We start from the raw sequence: 26,114 nt of genomic DNA on the forward strand, positions 1-26,114 counted from the left end.
ATATTTGTCATATTTTAAAGAAACATTGTGGAGGCCTGTTTCACAAGACACATTTCATTTTCTGTTTGTAGGACTTCCATTACACCAACTAGCTGTGCATGAAAAATTATGATTAATACACTAGTTCACAATTTATGGAGTTGTGGCATTTTGTACGGTTTGGTTCTTACACCATGTATGTTTCTCTACAGTATGAGTTCACCCTGGAAAACTGGGTCCTAAGTGGTCTTGGAGGGTTCTGTGGTCTTAACGTGGAGTCGCCTGATCCTCTGTCGTGCACTCTTCCATCCTGCCCCCCCCACTGGATGATGTTCAGCAGCGCGCAGGAGAGTCGCCCCTCCAGACGCAGAAATATTGAAAGCTGGGAGTCAAGGCGACGCCCCCGTAGCAACAGTCTGGGCGCTGCGGATGCAGGCTACCCACATCAGCATCGCTCGGTGAAGTTCCTGGTGGAGTCTGAGTGGGACGCTGGTGGATACTCTGAAGATGATGAGGGCTCACCCACGGAGGACATCCCCTTTCACTCCTGTCAGTGTGGGGAGAGGCCACGCAGCTCCGGGACCAAGCGCCAGGGTTCCAGGCAGAACTCTCCTCAACAATCCGGGCAGTCTTCCCCATGGAACGTGTCTCGCCCCAGAAGATCCATGTCCTCTGGCCAGGACATCCAGCTGGCTGGGGCTCCACAGCGAATGAACAGTCCGCAGAGAACATCAATGAAGAGGCGCAGCACTAGTGGCTCCAATGGTAGAAGGAACTCAATGAGCCAGCCGTGCCCAGCCCCAGCCATCTCCATTCTGATGCAGCCCAGGCCATCCTCGGCTGGGCACCTCTCTTCATCCAGAAGTCACAAACCCACTGCACAGGTATGGCCTCTTAGATGATAGGTCAGTGTAAACAACTGGAGAAACTTACACTCAGCCAAAAAGTATAGGAAAAAACATCCATTTAATTAGGGGTAAAAAGGGCACATACTACATACATGAGGTAACAATTGAAACTATTAATCAGGATGAAAACGATGTTTGAAGGGTAACTGAATTTCAGAATGACCCTGTTTAGCGATTAGAATACCATGCGATGTAAATGTGTCTCCGTGAATCTCTTTAGAGGACTCAGCGATGCAAGACCTCACATGGACGAGCCTCCGGGTCAGACTCATCGGCAGAGCTGCTGTCTGCACTCAGTCAGGACGAGAGGGAGCTGCTAGATGTGGTGACTGAGCGTGGCTATTCTGTCCGAACAGCCATCATCGCATTGCAGAGGACCGGTCTTCGCAAACCAGAAAAGGTCTGACGCATAATCTATAAACTGCTGTTAGTGTTCAAGAACTGTACTCAATGAATCATAATGGAGAGGCTATGGCATGAGTATTACTATAGTTCACACTGTTGTTGGTAACAGTCATTTTTACAAAGATCTTGATGACAAAGGCTTTATGTCATCAGATCCTGAGTTACCTGGTGTCCTGCAAGAGACTGAGTGGCCTGGGCTATGAGCAGGCGCAGGTGGAGGAGGCTTTGGAGATGTTTCAGAACAGCGAAAGCAAGGTGATGTCACCCACTCAGGGGTAGAGAACGAGCAAATGTGCAGAGCTCATTGTGTGAACTTCATACTGGGTTCAAGGTGGGGCAGAGATGGATCTCAACTGACAAATATCGACTCCATTTCTGTAACATTATGCTTTTTCCCCGCAGGCTGCAGAGTTCCTGCATCTCTTGACTCAGTTCAATGAGATGGGCTTCCAGCAGCATGCCATCAAAGAGGTTCTGCTGGTGCATGGCAACCACCGAGAGAGGGCCTTAGAGGATCTCATGATGAACACAATATGAACACCCAGAGAGAGGACCTCATGATGGACACTATATGAACACCGAGAGAGAGGACCTCATGATGAACACAATATGAACACCGAGAGAGGACCTCATGATGGACACTATATGAACACCCAGAGAGAGGACCTCATGATGAACACAATATGAACACCCAGAGAGAGGACCTCATGATGGACACTATATGAACACCGAGAGAGAGGACCTCATGATGAACACAATATGAACACCGAGAGAGGACCTCATGATGAACACTATATGAACACCCAGAGAGAGGACCTCATGATGGACACTATATGAACACCCAGAGAGAGGACCTCATGATGGACACTATATGAACACCCAGAGAGAGGGCCTTAGAGGAGCTCATGATGGACACAATATGAACACCCAGAGAGAGGACCTCATGATGGACACTATATGAACACCCAGAGAGAGGATCTCATGATGGACACTATATGAACACCCAGAGAGGACCTCATGAAGAACACAATATGAACACCCAGAGAGGACCTCATGATGGAACACTATATGAACACCCAGAGAGAGGGCCTTAGAGGACCTCATGATGGAAAACTATATGAACACCCAGAGAGAGATCCTTAGAGGAACTCATGATGGAACACTATGAACACCCAAAGAGGAGCTCATGAAGAACAAACTATGAACACCCAGAGAGGACCTCATGATGGAACACTATATGAACACCCAGAGAGAGATCCTTAGAGGAACTCATGATGGAACACTATGAACACCCAAAGAGGAGCTCATGAAGAACAAACTATGAACACCCAGAGAGAGGACCTCATGATGGACACTATATAAAACACAGAGAGAGGACCTTAGAGGAACTCATGATGAAGACCATACGAACATGTCATTTTGATTAGCCATTACCACAAAAACAGTTCCCTTTTAGGAATAATGTCCCAGGAAAATGCACAATACATTAAAGAGGATAAGTCACCCTATAATTAACCCTATGTCTTTTTTTGTATTAAACTAATTAACCATCTATCTAACTCCAGTATTTTCAGCCACTTCTAACAGTAGGATGAAGCACAATGTTTTGTTCTTAGCATGGCCGTTCAAGGCCCAGGATTGAAGGCAATAACAGACATGCAGAAAAGACAAACAGCAATAGGACTGAACGCTGGAACACCTACAATTTTATTGCAAGTTGCTCATCCCTGTATTTACACGGAGTAGAACCACAGCCCTATGGCCATAGCAAGATACCCATTACACTTACATTAGAAACTGGATGAAGTGTTTGGGCGTTTGGTATTGAATTTACTTCACAAACTTGTTTTGGTATTTTCTGTGCCCAAAGAGAGCTATAAGATCTCTAGGAGTATAATCTTCAAAGATCAGTAGTTCTGGTGGAGCACATAAATCCAAATAAAATACTGTGCAGAAAGCCACACTCATAATTCCTATCCTGACACACACACTCAGTAGTACACCACTGCTAAAAATATATAGTAGAATTGATCAGCAATGGGTTGATCGATTAAATACTAAATTGCTAAAGAAAACAAAAGAAAGCAAGCATAGAATTTACAAATAGTGTCATATGTACAAATACACACCATTTAAAAGCTTTTTAAAAGTACATTAACATGCAGCAGAATCATGAAGATGGCTTACATTTTCCTTCAAAGGCATGTAGATTGATCTTAGAACTCGAAACAAAGATGGCAAGTCAACTAATAGTGTTATATACAAACAATTTAGAAGCTTTTTTAAAACATTTACATTCAGCAGAATCATGGACAGCTTACATTTTCCTTCAAAAGGCATGTGGGTCATTTAAAAGGGCAAGCGGAGAGGAGAGGAGTCTCTTCAGCCGTCAATGTGTAATGGTGGAGTTCAGTGATCCTTTCTTGACATGTGACTTTGAGGCACTGGAGAGTTCACGCTGAAAGATGAAAAGCAGCACAATTAGAATCAAAGGATGTATACAGAAGTATCATAAGATGGATACACTCACTCAGAAGAATCATAGGATATATACACTCACTCAGAAGAATCATAGGATATATACACTCACTCAGAAGTATCATAAGAGATATACACTCACTCAGAAGAATCATAAGATGTATACACTCACTCAGAAGAATCATAGGATATATACACTCACTCAGAAGAATCATAGGATTAATACACTCACTCAGAAGTATCATAAGAGATATACACTCACTCAGAAGAATCATAAGATGTATACACTCACTCAGAAGAATCATAAGATGTATACACTCACTCAGAAGAATCATAAGATGTATACACTCACTCAGAAGAATCATAGGATATATACACTCACTTAGAAGAATCATAGGATGTATACACTCACTCAGAAGAATCATAGGACATATACACTCAAAAGAATTATAGGATTAATACACTCACTCAGAAGTATCATAGGGTGCATACACTCACTCAGAAGCATCATAGGATGTAAACACTCACTCAGAAGCATCAAAGGATGTATACACTCACTCAGAAGCATCAAAGGATGTATACACTCACTCAGAAGCATCAAAGGATGTATACACTCAGAACGTACCTCCATAATCCATAAATCCTCAACAATACATACATTTCCAATTCCTATTCCTTCCAATACAGGGTGTGTACTCTGGCATTAGGTTAAATATACAGAATGGTCATAATAACTAGGTCCCACAAATTCTTCGAGGTCCTGCATAATCAACAACCGGATCAGGCCCAAATTTAATATAACATTGAGTCAATACAGGAGCAGGCCTAACTGGCAGACATGTTAGGTCTTCAACTGTGGAGCCTGAAGGTGGTCCTATAGGATGCATCTACTGACGCCACCGGAGAGGCAAAGCCAGTAGAAAGAGAGAACAAAGCAAAAATGCCAACAGCCAGCAGAGGAATATATATGAGTATCAGCGTTAGAGGGAACCTTCCAGAACACAGCCCATACAAACACCGAAGATGAGTCAACCTCTCAAACACCAGAGTCAAGTGTTGTTAAGGTGGGTTTGTGTGTGCATGTTTCATGTCATGTCCTGCTGTATTAGAAGAAGGTTTGAAGCCCAGCATAGTCAAAGTCATGAACTCATGTCATAGGGGAGAGTTAGACAGAGAACTCTTGGTGATGTGTTAGTACTGAACATGCAATGACTGCTGCATACAAACCTTATGATGGTAGACTCAAGGTTGATACAATCCCTCTAAAAACAAAATGTGAACTGTCACTCAACATCTTCTCACCAGACAAAGGCTGCTAAACAACCAAAGCCTGGGTGGTTCTTCATAATCAGTATTAAACTATATCAAACTCCTATAACACAATTTATTTCATGATCATGTGTGACTGGGCTGAAGACACAGCTTTCATCAGGAGCCATATTGATAGTGGTAACAGGGAACAGTCAGCTGACAATAACGCCAATGTTATCCTCCATCTATCTATCTATATATCTATCTATCTATCTATCTATGTGTTTATGTGTTTGATCGCCAGAGACCGACATATCTGACTTGAACGTGTTTGAGCAGGAGTTTGATTGAAGTCAGATTTAAACCAATCAGGATGTATTAGTTATCATGAAGGGTACAAGTACCACTTCACTTTCTTCCAAAACACCCACCCAGGCAGGCAGGGAGCTACGCTGGGATAAGAGTGCCCTCTGCTGACAAACAGACAACACATGGAAGAGGAAATAGTTCCACAACCATGGCCTTTCAAGGTTATGATTTTTGAGATATAAATGATTGACTGTGTGTGACTCCAAAAACAACATTTTCGCCAAAAGGTGAAGATTGAATAATTGTTAAAAAGTACCTGATCCTAGGACCAGATTTGTTTGTTTGTTTGTTTTTAATTAGATTCATCTTTCTAGCCAACACCACATGTTGAACTTTGGTGTGTGTAACTAGTGACCATCTAGATTCCGCCTCAGAGGAGCATTACTGCTGCAGTACTCCAAACATGGTCCAGGACCTCCTTGTTTGAACAACATGCTGCAAAAGCAGAAGTGAAGAAATCTAAAAATAGCTTAATTACCGCAAATTCAGAGTACGTGCTGGCGACCGAGTTAATGCTGTAGTTCCTCTGGGGACTGGCAGTCAGCGTCCGCAGGGATCCTCCTAGGTGAGAGATGTTCTCCTTGTTCCTCTCCAGGCCAAGAGGGGTTCTACCACGCCCCGGGGTGCGCAGCCCAAGACCAACCTGGGGTTCACACATTCATGAAAACAACTGCTTAAAGGGAAACTTCGACATTTTTACTAGGGTCAATCAAATGTCAAACGGTCTAGAATTGAGTTAGAACGCTAAAACCAGCAACTGCAATACGCTATACAACAGAATCCTATGACGCAAGCCAGCATTTTCAAGTAAAGCGCTCGTTTCCCCACTGATAGACTCGTAAATGGATATTATATGTTTCTAAGGGTCTGACAACATTGAACAGACATACCTGCATCAATTTACCTCAAAAACTGGAAAGAAACTATAGAAACTGCCTGTTTGTAATGAGTATAGTGTCTTGTTCTGGTCTCTTGTCTTGACTGGAGGTGCTCTCCTTTGAGTACCCACCCCAGCACCTCATGGTAAGCCAATTGACTACAGGCATTGAATGGGATGCCACATCAGTGTGAGCGAGAGGTAAAACGGTCTTCTACAGTTTCTTTAGAGTTATTGAGATACACAGACGCAGGTGCATCCCTGTAGGGATAATTTACACGCCTGTCGTGGCCAAATCAATTATTTCGCCGTGCTGGCTTGAATCATAGGAATCCGTTGTATAGCCGTTTTGCTGTCCCGGGTTTATAGCGTTAACGATCAAAATCGGTCCAGTATTGAGTTAATCGTCTAATTTGGACCCAGGCTGAAAAATCCCAAATTGGCTTTTAAAGTAGAAATCTAATGATCTGCACTATCAGTAGGAGAAAGGTTGACCACATTATTTGTGATAAGTTACAGCTGACAGTGAAGGGATGTTACCTTGCTGGTAGACAGAGGGGGTCTCAGGACTGGGGACTGGCAGACGAGGCCTCCATATGCTGAACGCAGTGTGGTATTGGGAGTGGACATGATAGACGTAGTGTTCATCTGCAGAGAGAGAAAGAGACACACAGACACACACCATCACACACTTCAATAATCACATTGTATATGTGTAAATCTACAACAATAAAGATTTTAAATGGTTTGTCAAAATGTCACTTTCTGCGCAACCCAATATTTGACAATATTCTATTTAGCAGTACATTGTAGCAGTACATAAATCCCTGATCTGATTTACGGCTACAACTGCTACTCTGGTCTGAAAGGAAACACCACCATTGCCACATAATCCCTAACAGTGGAAATGGGTTACTTTGCCAAACAGTTAGCCTGGATACCAGCCTGAACTCCGCCCACAAAATGTTTGGTCTGGGAGATTCAGTCTGGACTTGAGCTAGTTGGGAGAGTTTCAAGGCCTCGGAAAAGTGATCTGACCAATCAAATTGTAAGGGCGGGCTTTATACGTTGATGGACAGATGACCAACCAACGCTTGAGTTGATTAGATAGATAGACTATACATCGAACAAAGATGGCGCCGTCTTGGGAGCTTAGTGGGACATATTTTATATGATTTAAGCTATCTACACGACTTTTTTATGTCTACATTGACTCGGTTAGTTGTGTATGTGCAACACGAATGTTGCAGAGGATTGTAGGTCTTAAAGGCACCCAGTGCAACTTTCGAGGCTTAAAAATAAACATTCAATTTCTAGTCTTTTTTACACGTAGTAAGTTTCAATAACTCCATACCATTACATATCGACATTCAAGGAGCAAAGATGAGACGTCGTTGTGTGGTGAGAACTGATAGAAAATCGATAACAACAACAATCGCCGCCATTTTCTTTATTTTTTGTTACCTACAATAAATAAAGCAGGATTCCAGTCAATGGAAAAATGGCCTCTCCCCACCGGCGATTGTTGTTGTTTACGATTTTCTATCAGTTCTCACCACACAACGACCTCTCATCTTTGCTCCTTGAATGTCGATATGTAATGGTATGGAGTTATTGAAACTTACTACGTGTAAAAAAGACTAGAAATTGAATGTTTATTTTTCATTGAATGTTTACATAAAGTTGCACTGGGTGCCTTTAACTGAAGCGCTCTAGACCATTATTGACTCCATTGAAAGAAATGGTAGCTAGCTATAGCCTTGTTGCTAATAAATACGTGAACAGGCATATCACAGATATTGACAGCGCATTCATTTTGAATGGGGAACAGAGAAACGCGATCAAGGCATTGGCGATCGAAAATATGTTTTTGCCGTCCTTCTTACGGGATCCGGTAAAAGTTTAAATGTATCAGATGGTCATACTATGTTGCTCTGATTAGTTGTAGGTATACAATTGAGCGAAGAGGCATTTTTTTCCCTGGTTCGTTGAAACAAGCCCCATAATCACAGCCCAATGGCTCAGCATCAGACTCATATTCTGACTAGAATTATGAGTGACATCGTCAGGCTACCAAACAGTAGAAATGGTTTACTTTGCCATATAATCCCAAACAGTAGAAATGGGTTACTTTGCCATATAATCCCTAACAGTGGAAATGGGTTACTTTGCCACATAATCCCAAACAGTAGCAATGGGTTACTTTGCCATATAATCCTAAACAGTAGAAATGGGTTGCTTTGCCATATAATCCCAAACAGTAGAAATGAGTTACTTTGCCATATAATCCCAAACAGTAGAAATGGGTTACTTTGCCATATAATCCCTAACAGTAGCAATGGGTTACTTTGCCATATAATCCCACAGTAGAAATGGGTCACTTTGACACATAACCCCAAACAGTGAAATGGGTTACTTTGCGGGTTTTTCCTGGCGTGGGGGTCCCTGCCAGTCTTCTTTTGGTGGGCGTCTTCAAGGTTCCATACAGCATATCCTCCTCAGTCTGTTTGCTCTTTTTCATTTGCTTTACAGGACAGGAGGGGAGTCATAGGACAGGAGACATGTCAATCATATGTCAGGAGGCATGTCAATCATAGGTCAGGAGAAATGTCAATCATAGGTCTGGAGCCATATCAATCAGCAAAATATGAAGCATTTTTGACTTGTACCCGCTCTTGCTTCTCTCTCTCCTTCTCTGCACGATACAGGTCCCACTGCTCCTCCACAAATTCCAAGAACTTCTTCCCGTTCACCTGGAAGTCACGCCCTTGCTCCTGCTCCCATTGGTCAATCTGGGCTTTAAGGCATTTCTCCAGCTGATCAGGCACACAGAATTTCAGAGTAAACAAACTTTACTTGAAGTTCATGGCAAATGAACACTGACTCAACGTTTAAATCACACACAAATGAACTCAACTCTGACTCGGCGTCTAAATCATACACAAATGTGTAGTCCATCAAAGGAGGGCTACCATCACAAAGCATGCCATTTTGAAGAAAAGTAAATGCATTGAGATCTAGCCTCACCTTAGGCAGACTTTTCTGTAGATCAGCTCTCTGTTTCTCCTCTTTGAGGAGATTCCCACCTCTGTTGTTAAATCTGGATGGGTCAGTTGCCTTTTTCTGTGGGAGAAATGACAGTCCTTATGGTTCATGCAATACTAATGTTTACATCCATGATGAATGTCTATAAATGTGGTAGGACTGATCCATGTCAGGCATGAAAATGGGTCAGGGGTGAAAAAGGTGAGGAGGATATTACCCCTCTAGAGGGGTTCGGGGGGCACGCTCCCCCACAAGTAAAATGTATACATCCCATATTTTAAAGCATCGATCTGATGCATTTTGAGATGCTATTTTTCCAACCTGGGGAGAGCTGGAGACACTTAAATTCAGCCATGAGTCAAAAATAATTAAGGCCTCCTTACTTAGTATTATGCAAGCCATTTCATGCCAGCCTGTCACTGGGTCTAACATTTACAGTATATGAGGCACAATGTGGTGAGGGCACCACAAATGGCTTAATGCATAACCCTCACAAGAGCTGGTGGACATGCTGTAACTTAACTTGTCTACTCTTCCATCATGATTGACAGCCATTACAATGTTATGTAATTCAGATTTCAATACATTTTATTGGCAAGGCCCTTCGCGTAAAAATGTCCATGCACTCGGGCTCCCTTCTGGCACGCGCACCTGTTCCAGACATGCCAACCTTGAAGAAAGTTGAGTACCAGGGGAGTTTCAGTTTGGCAGGGGCTTTGCACGCGGTCAATTGCCCAATCACGCCATATCATCCAGTTATTCAACATAATAAATCAGTGGCGAAGAAAACAATACAATCATATTTACTTGACAAGAATTCCATAAACGAAGAGATCTTTACATTTTGCATCGTTAAGCACTTCTAAAGAATATATACAGTGTATATGTGTTGTTTTTTTAAAGCTCCTATTTAAGTATCCATCTATCTACTTCCAGTGGCACTTGCTCTTGACTGCTTTGCCTCATAGCTTGGCGACTTGGCATTTTTGAGCAGAGCACCACTGAAGCCTTCCATGTGACGAGTCCCTTTTGCAGCCATGCTCACCTTTCTTGTCACTTAAGTGCTTATCATGTCAGTGCTCAGGGTTGCTCTGTATTGGGTCTTGTTTATGGTAACAAGACTGAAAATCGTCATCTGACGTCATGATTTGTTTTATACCTGCAAGGCTTGTAGGTTGACTGGCTGCAATAGTAGGAATTATTTGCTACGTTAGCAGTATACAGTACCTTGCGTAAGTATTCACCCCCTTGGATGTTTTACCCTTTTATGGCTTTTATAAATCAGTCATGGTCAATATAAGTTGGCTTTTTGGACAAAAAAATTCACAAAATAGCTCTCTTTAATGTCAAAGTGAAAATATATTTCTACACAGTTATGTAAATTAAATACAAATATGTAATGAAAATAAGTGCTTGCATAAGTATTCACCCCCTTTATATAGACTGACCTAATTCAACAGAGGTCCAGCCAATTGGTGCTAGAAGTCTCACAATTTGTGTAATGGGGGTCAGTGTGCAGTGAATGTGTCTCAAGTGATTGTAGTATAACGACACCTGTGTCTGGAAGGTCCATTCACTGGTCAGTATTCAGTAATCAGTATTACTGGCTATTGTTAAACCATTAAGACCCAAGATCACTCTAAGCAACTCAGAGAAAAGGTTGTTGAAAAGTACAAGTCAGGGGAAGGATACAAAAAAATGTCCAAGGCACTAAACATCCCCTGGAATTCTGTTAAATCCATCATCAAGAAATGGATGGATTGTGGCACATGTGTAAATCTGCCTAGATCAGGCCGTCCTCACAAACTGAGGGGCCGTTCAAGAAGGAGACTAGTAAGATAGGCCACCAATAGACCTATGACTACTCTGAAGAAGTTTCAAGCTTCAGCAGTTGAGATTGGAGAAACTCTGCATACCACCACTGTTGCCTTGGTTCTTCACCAATCTAAGCTTTATGGAAGAGAGCCACTGTTGAAAAAAAGGATCGACTACAGTTCGCCAAAAGGCATGTGGAAGTCTCCATGGTCAAGTGGAAGAAGGTTCTGTGGTTTGATGAGACCAAAGTGGAGCATTTTTTCAACAGTGGCTCTCTTCAATGAAGCTTTGATTGGTGAAGAACCAAGGCAACAGTGGTGGTATGCAGAGTCTCTCCCATACCAGCTGCTGAAGCTTGAAACTTCTTCAGAGTAGTCATAGGTGTCTTGGTGGCTTCTCTTACTAGTCTCCTTCTTGCATGGTCACTCAGTTTGTAAGGACGGCCTGATCTAGGCAGATTTACACATGTGCCATATTCCTTCCATTTCTTGATGATGGATTGAACAGAATTTCAGGGGATGTTAAGTGCCTTGGACATTTTTTTGTATCCTTCCCCTGACCTGTACTTTTCAATAACCTTTTCTCTGAGTTTCTTAGGGTGATCTGTGGTCTTCATGTTGTAACAATAGCCAGGAATACTGATTACTGAATACTGACCAGTGAATAGACCTTCCAGACACAGGTGTCGTTATACTACAATCACTTGAGACACATTTACTGCACACTGATCCCCATATCACTATTTGTGAGACTTCTAGCACCAATTGGCTGGACCTCTGTTGAATTAGGTCAGTCTATATAAAGGGGGTGATAAAGGGGGTGAATACTTATGCAATCACTTATTTTCATTACATATTTGTATTTAATTTACATAACTGTGTAGAAATATATTTTCACTTTGACATTAAAGAGAGCTATTTTGTGAATTTTTTTGTCCAAAAAGCCAACTTATATTGACCATGACTGATTTATAAAAGCCATAAAAGGGTAAAACATCCAAGGGGGTAAATACTGACGCAAGTTACTGTATAGTCAAACACCTTTGCAATGGTCACTTTGCCCCAACAGAGCGATTCAAAGTTAGAACAGGGAGTCTCCGTGGCGTTTGAGTTAACGTAGCTGCAGCTAAATTAGCTTACCCCATCAGTTATTCACACCGTAGCCGCCTTGTAACCAGGCTTATCACATCATATGCTTGCTACTACGGCTAACTCTTTTATACAAATGTATCCGAAGGTTATACCCCTTGAAATGCATCATCTCGTTAAGTTACCGAACACATGTTTTAATGTTTTATATGCTAACATTACGGTCAAATGTATGTGCTTGATTATAACTCCCCCACTTCCCATTGCACCTCAGCAAGGGTATCTTACATTCCACCTTCTTGCGCGAGCTCTGACTGTAGACAGAACTGTCATTGGTGAACCGCTTTCCCAGTGTTGCCAGATATAATTAATTATCCTCAAAATACGATCATTTTGAGCCTTTGATATGATACGGCATTTACAATCTGGCAACACTGAGCACCTTGCCGCCGCCACTGCTAGTTGCATGCTTACAAAGATGTCCAAAAACTCCGTTGCGGGGGAGGGGGCGGGTCCACAAAATGCGTGCAGGTCTGTTGATCGCAGTTCACTGAATATGATTCTCACCCCCACAAAAAAAAAAACTCATCGAATCTACACGATTCACGTAGGTCACCTATTTTGTTTTCAAAACGGCGAATTTAGCCGAAAGGTGAGTGATTCTCATGCCTGCATGTGTATGTGGATCAGTATTTACATTGACACCAAATACACTGTATAACTTACTGTATACCCGGTGAATAGGCAGTACTTACCTCCAGCTCCAGGTATAAAGTCCAGTTCTGGTGCCACTGGTTAACCCCAGTGAACAGATCCTTGTGGTCCTCGTAGTACTTCTTCAAGCTTTCCATCTCTACCTCATGCATGTTCAGAAGCTCTTCAGTGAAGTCCTCTGCCACAAGAAAGACATTTAAAAAGTAAAAACTGATTCTTCAATACTTACCTACAAGAATGTTATTATGTATAAACCCAGTACCCAAGACTTAAATCATGAGGAAACCATGCAGAATGTGACAACATTTCCTATGAGTAGTAAGCCCCTTCATTTGATGGACCACTTGAGAACAACAATGAGAAGCATTATGAACACCAATTCATACAATACAATTTGAAGAAGTCCTCTTTAGTCAGGTAGCTTACCACTGGTGTATGGGGTGAAGGCTTCTCTCTGGTCAGGACTGTAGAAGCACATAGTCCAGTACTGGGCAATCTCTTCACGGATAGACTGAACCACATTCTGCATGTTTTGAATTTTCAGCTCTTCCAGACGCTGAACCTCAGTTGATAACTGAGGTACAAGTGAAATAAAAGATTGAAATGTATGAATGAATAAATGAATCAACACCAATCACCATAGATGCTACTTTTCTATCTTATTGTACTGTTTTCGGATAGAAACCTACTAGGATAGTGTGGTACTTATTGCATTGTTGTAGGATAGAAACGTACAAGGATAGTGTGGTACTTATTGCATTGTTGTAGGATAGAAACCTACTAGGATAGTGTGGTACTTATTGCATTGTTGTAGGATGGAGACATACTAGGAAAGTGTGGTTCTTATCAGCCAGTTGGCTAGAAGAAACTATTGCTTAGAGTGCATTCAGATAGTATTCAGACCCCTTGACTTTTTTCACACTTTGTTGCAGCCTTTATATAAAGTCCATGCGTGGCACAATACAGTATGTGCTCTGCAGGCAGCTCCTCTGGCCTCATGGCTTGGTTTAAGCGCCGATATGCATATGAGAGGCGTGTCTTTCCAAACCGTGTCCACTACTGAGTTGACCACAGTTGGACTCCAATCCAGGTGTAAAAACATGTAAAATATCAAGAGAAATGAGAAGCACCTGAGCCCAGGGCCGGATTAAGACATTTTGAGGCCTGGGGCTAATTACCAGGATGAGGCCCCTATATCGGCCCGACGCACATCGTGACACGCACACAAACCCACGCCAGGTGCACTGTCACATCAGTGTTTTAAAGTCCACAGAACCACTCTATAAATATGATCAGTTTAAAGCCAAGGATAAAATGTATGTAGCCTATGTAGTAGACTACACTGTAGACAATAATAAACCAATAATGCAAATGTATACATATTTCCAGTCATTTAAAAGCAAAAACAAGGCTAAATAGCCAGGGAATGAAATAACGAATTAATTAAGCATATGCCTATTAGTGAAGCAACAGCTTGGCTCCGCGCCCACGTTTCTATGCGAGAGCACCGACGTGCGGTCAGGGGAGGCAGAGCTTCACCTGTCATCATTAAAGTAAAAAAACAAATAACGATCAAAGGAAATAAATATTTTCTACTGGTCTGTGATATAAATGTATTTTCTGCATGATTCCAATCATTTCGAGCAGTTTTATAATCAAAATCGCTCAATTTGCGCATGTCCTGTTCAAACAGACAGGAGACAGCAAGACGATGAGGCAACGACGAGCTGTGCTTCATCTCAGATTCCGCAATACCTCACAAACTAGACTGAGTGTAGAACCTATTTAGTCCTGCTGATCTGACAAAAAACTTCAGTGAAAACCTCTACACTAATATTTGACCATGACTGCGAAAATGGAAGATTCTATAGCTAAGCTAAAACATTTCACTTAGCTATGTCTAACTGGCTTGCACATAATTTGTATAATTTTCAATGAATTAGCCTAATCTGCAGCGATATGCGTGAGGATAAGAACTCATACATCTTCAATTGCTGAAAGAATTTACGTTTTATTAGGCCTATTTAGATGGAACCGGGAAGCCTGGCTTGTTACCTGCATCATCGTATTTAAAAGCGCGTTATTAAAAGCGTTTATCCCTGTCTTAATGATGTGGTGCGAACCAAAGCAAAGTTTAGAAATGTGAATTAATCTTCTTCAGTCTTACTTTGCACTTGAGGGCTTTTGCGATTAGAAGGTCACGGTCCACGGACCAGTCTTTTGGCCCCACTCTCTTGCTTTCTTTGACCGGACATTTTCGCGCATTATAATTTGTTTCACTTTGAATGTTTCTAATGTTATGCGCTGTGCGGTGCCGTTGACTCACTCGACATCGGGCGACCTGAGGCCCCCCTGGTGGCGAGGCCCGGGGCTGCAGCCCGGTCAGCCCATTCGTTAGACACGGCCCTGCCTGAGCCACATTTCAAGTGTAGCAAAGGGTCTTAATCCTTTTCCATATACACATTTGTCACATGTTCTAAACTCTTGTTTTGACTTTGGCTATGTCATTATGGGGGTTTAAGTGTTAATTGAAAGGATTTTGGTGACAACATAACAAAAAAAAGATGGAAAAGGGGGAGGGTTCTGAATCCTTTCTAAATGAAGTGTTTATAATGAAATAGTAATCATAGTAAAGGTCTTTGTATGATGGGGAAACAACTCAGTGGGGATTTGTCTACTAAGTGCACTCTACGGGACCCATAAACCCATGGCGCTCTGTTGGGGTACCGTTTAAGACGGGAGACCACACCTATACCAGTCTGGAGTGGATGCACATGTGGTGCTGCATCATAGCGCCATTACAGATGCAGCAGCCATATATTTGCTGATGTATGTTTTTAATTCTGTTAATGTGACTCACGGCTTCTCTGTTCTTCTTCCTGGATGCGATCATGTGCTCACTGAAACTCTCCCTCTCCTCGGCCGGAACCTGCAGTCTGTCCCACAGCTCCTGGATGCGCGTGCGGTAAGAAGTGCAGAGGGCTTCATTTTCGATCTTACGGTTCTCCAGCTGCAGGGAGGAAAGACAGAATTGAAACCCAAACATCAGCATGCTCATCAGCACCACCTTACTTTCCATATGAAGTCAAACTCATGATTACTGCAGGCCTTCTTCAAAGAAAAACACGTTCCGCTACATCTCAAACTGCAAAGGAATATTCAGGCAACGTTCAGTCGTTTTGCTGATTATTACCCCCTCCCCCTCCTGGTCTCTATTCACATTACATGGTTGTGAACTGTGTTCCATTTAAGTCAACACCACGTAATGAACACGCAGCTTTAAAAAAACAAGCAGCAACACAGAAAGGGGGTTATAATGGAAGGCCACTAGGGAAGCAACTAACGATTATTTTGGTAATCGATTCATCCATGAACCTTTTTTTCGATTAATCGACTAATCTAACGATTATTTCCATACATTTAAAAAATGCTTTCAAATGGAATTTGAATTTCAAATGTATTTGAGTAACAAGTTAATACAAATGTAATCATCATAATAAATATATTAAATAGTAATACAAATTAAGAGTGCAAATATGCTTTTAAAAGCAAAGAGAAAGTCCAAATAAAGTTTTAAAAGGAACTCAAAATAGCAATCAAGCCTCTGCAAGTGCAAAATATCTGAGCTGCAGGTGACATTCAAGTTCAACATATGAAAAAAAAAAAAAAAAAATCCACAATCTTTTGATTGAAGATTGCTTCAAACGAAAATACAGGCTACTCTGATAATTCACTGATTTACCACATTGCACTTAACATAACTGAAATAGCGTTAGCAAGCATCCTCCATGAGACGTTCTGTTTTCAAACATGAAAGAGTAAACCTTACAATAAGTTAGATATATGTCTATGATAATTGCTGCTAGACGCTTACTGTTCTTATGCTCCCACAGCCCATTCTCTTTGAAATACTGAAGTAGTACTTCTTAAACTACTAATAATTGACCATCATTGAGAAAAATGACAACTTTTCTGTTAGCCATATCTGATATGCAGCAGCTGCTAAACCAAGCTTTGTTTATTGTTTCCATGGTAACATGAGCCATCTCAGAATAATTCGCTTTTCGCAGCTATTTCGCACTTCCTATATGCAAATCCGAATGAAAAGTACCGGTAGCTCTGTTAGCGTCTGCAAAAAAACAAAAAAAAAACCTTTTTTTTTATATATATATTATATGACGCGTCGACGATACAAATCCGCGTCGATCATTTTTCACAATCATCGACGTCGTCGACTAATCGTTGCAGCTCTAAAGGCCACACACTGTTTTTCTCCATCTACTTGTTAATTTGGTCATTTTCACTGGTCATTAATGATGCAGGCCGGTGAAAAAAAGGAGACAGCCTGTGGCATCAATTTGCAGCTTTGTTTGCAGAGCATACAAGCATACCCTCAAGCATGAATTGGCAAGTAGAAGTCCTCTAGTCAGATTGTTCATGTTTTATAAAATTGCATATTATTGAATGATTTCACATCTAACTTAAGAGTTGAAAATAGTGATTACAATTAAAGCGCATGTGTTTGATCAATTTGGCACGCACCAGGGTACGGCCTCTGTCCTTACTTACACAAACCGAGCTCCAGTTCGATTGCAAGCGGACTCAGGACAACACCCTCCAGGCAGTCTTGTGACCTGTACCAGGGTCTGCTCCCAGGCTTGGAAGGCAGCGACCACACCATCAGATCGACTTGAGCACTCTGAATAATGAACTCCAGTCTGGACCAAACACTTACTGTATGTCACACTTGACATGTGGACTTCAGCAATCTCACCAGTACCGTTGCTAGTGTGGACACGCCTAATGATTCATTCACCCAATGACTCTCACAACTTTAACAAGGAAAGCCTGACTTGGCAAATAAAACTTGTTTGATTTTGGTGGGTGTTGGTTGGACAGAGTTGCTCACTACAAGAAGGAGTAACAAACCTTCACCAACTCATGGTGTTCATGTAAATGAAGGCAACCTCTTGGATATTGGTGCTGATGTTGAAGACGTGAGAGTGGTAGGTACTAGTGGATCAGTATTGGTGCTGATGTTGAAGACGTGAGAGTGGTAGGTACTAGGATCAGTATTGGTGCTGATGTTGAAGACGTGAGAGTGGTAGGTACTAGTGCAGGGGTGGCCAACCCGCGGCTCGCGAGCCGCATGCGGCTCTTTGCCTGGAGTCCTGCGGCTCTTACGTTCTTGTCCATGTCCAAGTTTGTGTTTGCGTGTGTGTTTATGTGCGTGTTCGCTTCCCTTACGTGTCATACGGTGATTTTGTTAGTGTGCGTCGCTTGCGTTCATTACGGTATTTTGAGATCATGAAAGCACAAGTTGACTGCTTTGAAAAGTCAGGCAGAAAAGCAGGTACAAGTTTTCAAAAAATGTACGAAGCACCAGTCAGACTCAGAGACGGTAACGCTTGCATCGTATAAACTGGCTTGGAACAACACACGGGCTAAAAAGCCATACAACGAAGGGGAGTTCATAAAAAAAATACATAACTGACGCTGTTGAAATCTTGTCTCCTGAAAGTGACAAACTATAACGCATGGCGTCAGACCTCCAACTGTCCCGCCACACCGTAGAACACAGAATATCCGATATTAACACGGCTATTGAATCACAGCTTCATTCTGACCTTCAAGCATGTGAATATTTCAGTGCTGCATTGGATAAGAGTTGTGACATACAAGACAAGCCTCAGTTGGCGATATTTGCTCGCTCTGTGTCAAATGAGTGCGTAATCAAAGAGGAACTCTTGGACATTATGCCATTTAAAGACAGAACACGTGAGGTAGATGTTAAAGAAACGATGATCAGTGCATTTGAGAAAGCAAACCTGCCACTACATAAGCTCACAGCCAGGAATGCCAGAAGTCTCACTAAGCAACATGCATAGTAAGTGTACACTATATTGATGTTTGAAAAGTGTGTGTGTGTGTGTGTGTGTGTGTGTGTCAGGAAGAGACTATTGGGAATGTGTGCCCATGTATGATGTTGCTGGCCTGTGATCTTACTAGGGTACATTTCTGTTATCATGTTGGTGTGGCATTTACAATTCATCTGTCTGGCAGAGGTGTGTGTGTGTGTGTGTGTGTGTGTGTCAGAAAAATGGGTAATGTTTGTGTGCCTATATGTTCATGTGCCCGTGTGCCGATGTGGCTCTTTGCTGTAACATGGTCAGATGTTACCCCTGTACTAGTGGATCAGTATTGGTGCTGATGTTGAAGACGTGAGAGTGGTAGGTACTAGGATCAGTATTGGTGCTGATGTTGAAGACGTGAGAGTGGTAGGTACTAGTGGATCAGTATTGGTGCTGATGTTGAAGACGTGAGAGTGGTAGGTACTAGGATCAGTATTGGTGCTGATGTTGAAGACGTGAGAGTGGTAGGTACTAGTGGATCAGTATTGGTGCTGATGTTGAAGACGTGAGAGTGGTAGGTACTAGGATCAGTATTGGTGCTGATGTTGAAGACGTGAGAGTGGTAGGTACTAGTGGATCAGTATTGGTGCTGATGTTGAAGACGTGAGAGTGGTAGGTACTAGGATCAGTATTGGTGCTGATGTTGAAGACGTGAGAGTGGTAGGTACTAGTGGATCAGTATTGGTGCTGATGTTGAAGACGTGAGAGTGGTAGGTACTAGTGCAGGGGTGGCCAACCCGCGGCTCGCGAGCCGCATGCGGCTCTTTGCCTGGAGTCCTGCGGCTCTTACGTTCTTGTCCATGTCCAAGTTTGTGTTTGCGTGTGTGTTTATGTGCGTGTTCGCTTCCCTTACGTGTCATACGGTGATTTTGTTAGTGTGCGTCGCTTGCGTTCATTACGGTATTTTGAGATCATGAAAGCACAAGTTGACTGCTTTGAAAAGTCAGGCAGAAAAGCAGGTACAAGTTTTCAAAAAATGTACGAAGCACCAGTCAGACTCAGAGACGGTAACGCTTGCATCGTATAAACTGGCTTGGAACAACACACGGGCTAAAAAGCCATACAACGAAGGGGAGTTCATAAAAAAAATACATAACTGACGCTGTTGAAATCTTGTCTCCTGAAAGTGACAAACTATAACGCATGGCGTCAGACCTCCAACTGTCCCGCCACACCGTAGAACACAGAATATCCGATATTAACACGGCTATTGAATCACAGCTTCATTCTGACCTTCAAGCATGTGAATATTTCAGTGCTGCATTGGATAAGAGTTGTGACATACAAGACAAGCCTCAGTTGGCGATATTTGCTCGCTCTGTGTCAAATGAGTGCGTAATCAAAGAGGAACTCTTGGACATTATGCCATTTAAAGACAGAACACGTGAGGTAGATGTTAAAGAAACGATGATCAGTGCATTTGAGAAAGCAAACCTGCCACTACATAAGCTCACAGCCAGGAATGCCAGAAGTCTCACTAAGCAACATGCATAGTAAGTGTACACTATATTGATGTTTGAAAAGTGTGTGTGTGTGTGTGTGTGTGTGTGTGTCAGGAAGAGACTATTGGGAATGTGTGCCCATGTATGATGTTGCTGGCCTGTGATCTTACTAGGGTACATTTCTGTTATCATGTTGGTGTGGCATTTACAATTCATCTGTCTGGCAGAGGTGTGTGTGTGTGTGTGTGTGTGTGTGTCAGAAAAATGGGTAATGTTTGTGTGCCTATATGTTCATGTGCCCGTGTGCCGATGTGGCTCTTTGCTGTAACATGGTCAGATGTTACCCCTGTACTAGTGGATCAGCATTGGTGCTGATGTTGAAGACGTGAGAGTGGTAGGTACTAGGATCAGTATTGGTGCTGATGTTGAAGACGTGAGAGTGGTAGGTACTAGTGGATCAGTATTGGTGCTGATGTTGAAGACGTGAGAGTGGTAGGTACTAGGATCAGTATTGGTGCTGATGTTGAAGACGTGAGAGTGGTAGGTACTAGTGGATCAGTATTGGTGCTGATGTTGAAGACGTGAGAGTGGTAGGTACTAGGATCAGTATTGGTGCTGATGTTGAAGACGTGAGAGTGGTAGGTACTAGTGGATCAGTATTGGTGCTGATGTTGAAGACGTGAGAGTGGTAGGTACTAGGATCAGTATTGGTGCTGATGTTGAAGACGTGAGAGTGGTAGGTACTAGTGGATCAGTATTGGTGCTGATGTTGAAGACGTGAGAGTGGTAGGTACTAGGATCAGTATTGGTGCTGATGTTGAAGACGTGAGAGTGGTAGGTACTAGGATCAGTATTGGTGCTGATGTTGAAGACGTGAGAGTGGTAGGTACTAGTGGATCAGTATTGGTGCTGATGTTGAAGACGTGAGAGTGGTAGGTACTAGGATCAGTATTGGTGCTGATGTTGAAGACGTGAGAGTGGTAGGTACTAGGATCAGTATTGGTGCTGATGTTGAAGACGTGAGAGTGGTAGGTACTAGTGGATCAGTATTGGTGCTGATGTTGAAGACGTGAGAGTGGTAGGTACTAGGATCAGTATTGGTGCTGATGTTGAAGACGTGAGAGTGGTAGGTACTAGTGGATCAGTATTGGTGCTGATGTTGAAGACGTGAGAGTGGTAGGTACTAGGATCAGTATTGGTGCTGATGTTGAAGACGTGAGAGTGGTAGGTACTAGTGGATCAGTATTGGTGCTGATGTTGAAGACGTGAGAGTGGTAGGTACTAGGATCAGTATTGGTGCTGATGTTGAAGACGTGAGAGTGGTAGGTACTAGTGGATCAGTATTGGTGCTGATGTTGAAGACGTAACAGTGGTATGTACATGTGGATCAGTATTGGCGTTAATGTTGAAGACGTGAGAGTGGTAGGTACTAGTGGATCAGTATTGGTGTTAATGTCAGGGTTTGACACTAACTTTTTGGCTTAGGAGCACTGGGCTCCTTACCCAGAAAAATTGGAAGCACCAGCAAATTTCTAGGCGCACCACTATAAAAAGTTGGCCAAACCAAGTAATACTACTATTGATCAATGTTAACAACCTGGAATAACATGCTTGAACAGATTATAAAAGGAAAGGCATGACTTTGCTAAGGCCTACATTGATAGGTGGAAAAGAATTGCATTGCATGGTATTTTAGGTAATTAAGATGGTAGGGGAAGCAGGGCAAATCACACTATGTGTTATAACCAAATTCTTTTATATTAAGAAAAAACAACAACGTTCAGTCAGTTAATTAGACAGAGAAGAGATGCTGAACTCCGGTCTCCTGGCTCTTCGGCCAGCTCTGAACCACTTCCTTACGAATGAGGGGGGCGTGTGAGAGCATATCAGCAGTGTTGTGCACGTTCACACCTCTCATGAACTAGTTAAAAGTTCAGTTCACACAAGTAAATATGACTCGTTTACGTTCATAGTTCACCATTTAAAATCTGAACTCATTCAGCATCTCTTCTCTGTCTAATTAACTGACTGAACGTTGTTGTTTTTGCCCTGCTTCCCCTACCGACTAAATCACCTAAAATACCATGTGTTTATCGTGCCCATAATTGTTACGAGCACTGTCACTTAATCAGTTCCTTTTTTTTAAATAATTGTTAATTTTCCAGGAGGACATAGTTTGCACAGAAAGCTAAAATTTTTACTCTCTGAAACTTTATCAGATACACAGCCCTGTTGTACCATTTAAATAATGAATTATACAGGGAACTAACGTTAAGAATGCAAACCTCTTAAGCAATGATATGTGACTGGCTTAATCTAAGATATACAAGAGCATGTACACTAAATGAATGACCGCTCAAAAAGTTAGCAAAGGTAAACCCTGTAACACTCGTATTTGTGCATTAGCAGTTTATGCTAAGCGAGTTCACGAACAGTAATCCTACCTTCATGCTAGATTAATTAAGTGACAGTGCTCGTAACAATTATGAGCAAGCTAAACTATAACAAACACATAATGACAAGGTAGGCTACAAAGTCAAACGTACGTATAGGCTACATGGACGCACACAACTTCAACAAAGTGCAACATTCAATTATGTTAAAATATTCCCGAAGTTAACTGTCACTCCATCTAAATAAGCTGTGAAGAGAAATCAAAACACTATCACATGACCAACGCAATTACCAAATATGGTCATTTACCTAAACATGCTCCGTCTTGGCAACTTAACAAATAATTACTATGGCCTTTTTAACAGATACTGAGCAATCGATTTAGACAGCTCAGTAGAAGGAAAACATTCCTGCTTATTTCTATAGGTGCACACGTGCGACCATGATTTCAAATCAAGCCGCACGGCCAAAATTCCAGTCGCATGTGCGACCAGATCAGTCGCACTGTCAAGCCCTGAATGTTGAAGACATGAGAGTGGTAGGTACTAGTGGATCAGTCCTACCTGACTGAGCAGTAGCTGAAGGGCACTGATGTTGTCAGTGGAGAGACAGAAGGCATCCTCATCCTCACACACAACATCCCGCTCAAAGCTGGTGTCTGGCTCCAGCTCCAAGTCCTCCATGCAACCAAGGATCTGTCTCTTAATTCCCACAAACTCTGCATGCCGGCGGCTCTGAGGAAACAGAAGAACAGACGTTTAAGCTCACCTAGATTCAAAGCCAACCTGTAATGCAACAGCTTTCATGACAGCTAACTGCTTACACTTCACCGTTACTAAAGGAAACCGGTTCAGTTGATAAAAAGTATACACAGTGCCACTTGAAAGTATGTGAACCCCTTGAGCACTAAACAGTTTTCTGTTGTTTTACCATGAATTTTAATTTTTTTCATCACCAATTTTCCATAGATGAAATGTCAGGTTTATGTTTATCATTTGCATGTACTTGTTTCGAGGGAATTGTTTGAGTAGCCAAAAAACTACAGGAAACATCACCTCTAAAGAGTTTCGGACCTCTCTGGCAGCATCTGGGGTAAATGTACATTACCTGCTGTTACCTGCTTGACTTAACCAATGCAGCTGTGGGTTCACTTACTTTTGAAAATACACTAATTCCATGTTTCATGTAGTTTTTTGGCTACTCAAACAATTCCCTCGAAACAAGTACATGCAAATTATAAACATAAACCTGACATTTCATCTATGGAAAATTGGTGATGAAAAAAATGAAAAATCATGGTAAAACAACAGAAAGGGGTACACATACTTTCAAGTGGCACTGTATAGTCGTTTGTTTCGTAATGTAATTTGTGAGTGTTCATTCTGTTTAAAATGCATGTATGAATGTTTACCCTCTCAGCCCTGAGAGTGGTGAGGTGACCACGGTATCCATCAAGCTCTTGTGAGGAAGGAATTGAGTCCGTGTCAATGGCATAGAGGCCTGTGCACAAGATGTCACACAGGTCCTTGTCCTGTTCTCGAAGTTCATTCAGGTCTTTGATTCTCTGGGTCTTCTGTTGAATCATGGACTTCAGACAGGTCCTCATGTCTTTCTCGAGCTGCAACATAGTACTGCCTTCCATCTCCTGTACAAACAAAGCAGAGCCGTTCAGGCAAGTGAATGAATACCTTAAAACAAAAGTGAGGTGTTCCTCAGGCTTCTTTTGAGTCAAGGTATAGGAGAATAAACAACAGCAGTCAACTCACACACTCCTCTTGAGGATACATGAAGCACAGCCTTCCACATACTTCAAAGCCCCTTTGAGACCTTTCATTACTGTGTGTGTGCGTGCGCACGGTTTTGGTTTAGAATTTAGGTGTTCGAAATCCCAGTACTTTTCCCCCTGCCACATTGAGACACGCCCTCTTACACTCCACCTGCACCTAATTAAGCAATCAACCTGAGTCTTCTACCAGTGTCCTCAGTATGGTTGTAGATGGCTCTCTGTTTGCAGTGGCTGCATCCTCACCCAGCAGAGTGGATTGTTGCGTTTGAGACATTGTAAGTGTCTATTTCCCTGTGTTTGTTGTTATATACCAAGTGTTGTGTGAAGTATCATGATCCTTTGAATTTAGCTATCCATGTACTTTGTTTGGAGCTTTAATGGGCATGCCATGTGCTCAGCATGATCCTTTGTTTCAGCCATCCACATGTAAGCTCATAGGAGCAATGTGGATTTATTTATGTGATAATATAATATGGTATGCTCTTGCTTAATTATGTATTTGTTTAATCATTGCTATAATGCTATGGATGTTTTTCCTTTATTGTTTGAATGTGTTACTAAGATTGCCTTGTTGGTTGTTTGTTTGTTTGTAGACACCAGCAATATCACTCTTGAGAAAATAAAGATTCGAAGTGAACTGGAAACTGGATTACCGTGTTTAATAGACACAATCATTCTGGCAGCACTATTCCTAACCAGCCATTCCTCAATACTTTACATTAGGTCTACAATATTAGTAGTAAACCGTGGCTAAACAACCCTACTATGTTGCCTGCGACTAATTCACAGAGGGGTTACTGGGAAAAAAAAAAACTCATTAGCTCTGTTAAGGCCTTGCAAAACCTTGTCCTTTTGATTAGTAAAAAAACTAAACCCAAAGACAGATCACTTATTATACTCTTCCTACATGTAGTACAAACTACTGAAAGAATGAACAAAGCCTACCTCAAAGGGATTCAGGTGCAGCTCCTTGCGAAGCACATCCAGGTCTTGGCGACAAGTGTCAATGCTGGACTGCAACCTCTTGCGCAGTCCTTCCTCTTCAGAAATCATCATATCCAAAAGATTCTGCCAACACCACAAACAGATTCTAGTTCAATTCTGACTTTCAACTAAATCTGTTGCTTCTGACAGTCAACAAGTTGTCTGGGACAACTGGAGCAGGTTTTCAGGACCAGTGGAGAGCATTCATTGGAGCTGAGGAGCCAGATCAACTCCATTAGTCTCACATATTGTGACTATCCCTGAAACGTTAGGGATACGGACGGTTGTCACTACATCTGAGCATGAGTTCTGACTTTCTGGCTCTTTGGTAATGTGTTCAAAGCAGCGAAACTGTGTCTTCCTTACATTCGCCATCAGATTTGGGAGGACAGATCTGGTACATTAATAGCAAGGAGTTCAGATTCTTTGTTATGGTATTCACATTTAGAGAAATACAGATACAGACATGATTAGAATTCCACCTGTTTTTACCGGGTTGATAAATACTAATTTTACCCACTCGTTTTAACACGACTAAAAACTATGAAGTTGATCTGACTTGTAAGGTTCGTAATATCACTCACTTTGACATGCATATGAACCGCCTCCACTCTCTGTAGTCGCTGGTCCTCGGGAATTCCAATCTCCTCCCAAATGTCCTTCAAGT

The 26,114-nt window shown here is 42.1% G+C and overlaps 2 protein-coding genes across 2 annotated transcripts; one reads left to right on the top strand and one right to left on the bottom strand.

Annotated features, from left to right (window-relative positions):
• Positions 1-305: 305 nt before the first annotated feature.
• On the top strand, positions 306-1,829 carry LOC308368648 (uncharacterized protein; the record flags this gene model as incomplete). The annotated part of the gene is made up of 4 exons (XM_080842867.1): positions 306-863; positions 1,108-1,287; positions 1,446-1,547; positions 1,695-1,829. 4 exons carry the CDS (start codon positions 306-308, stop codon positions 1,827-1,829), a joined length of 975 nt encoding a protein of 324 aa, XP_080698993.1.
• A 1,872-nt stretch (positions 1,830-3,701) lies between these two features.
• LOC308367822 (protein regulator of cytokinesis 1-like) lies at positions 3,702-26,114 on the bottom strand (the record flags this gene model as incomplete). The annotated part of the gene is made up of 14 exons (XM_080841811.1): positions 26,032-26,114; positions 25,409-25,531; positions 24,089-24,322; positions 23,241-23,411; positions 15,790-15,939; positions 13,356-13,503; positions 12,971-13,107; positions 9,295-9,390; positions 8,937-9,083; positions 8,684-8,791; positions 6,808-6,915; positions 5,869-6,033; positions 4,998-5,032; positions 3,702-3,750 (listed from the first exon to the last, which is right to left on the bottom strand). Exons 1-14 carry the CDS (start codon positions 26,041-26,043, stop codon positions 3,702-3,704), a joined length of 1,683 nt encoding a protein of 560 aa, XP_080697937.1. The 5' UTR covers positions 26,044-26,114.

Source organism: Sprattus sprattus (assembly GCF_963457725.1).
Source record: "Sprattus sprattus genome assembly, chromosome: 7".
Taxonomy (NCBI): domain Eukaryota; kingdom Metazoa; phylum Chordata; class Actinopteri; order Clupeiformes; family Clupeidae; genus Sprattus; species Sprattus sprattus.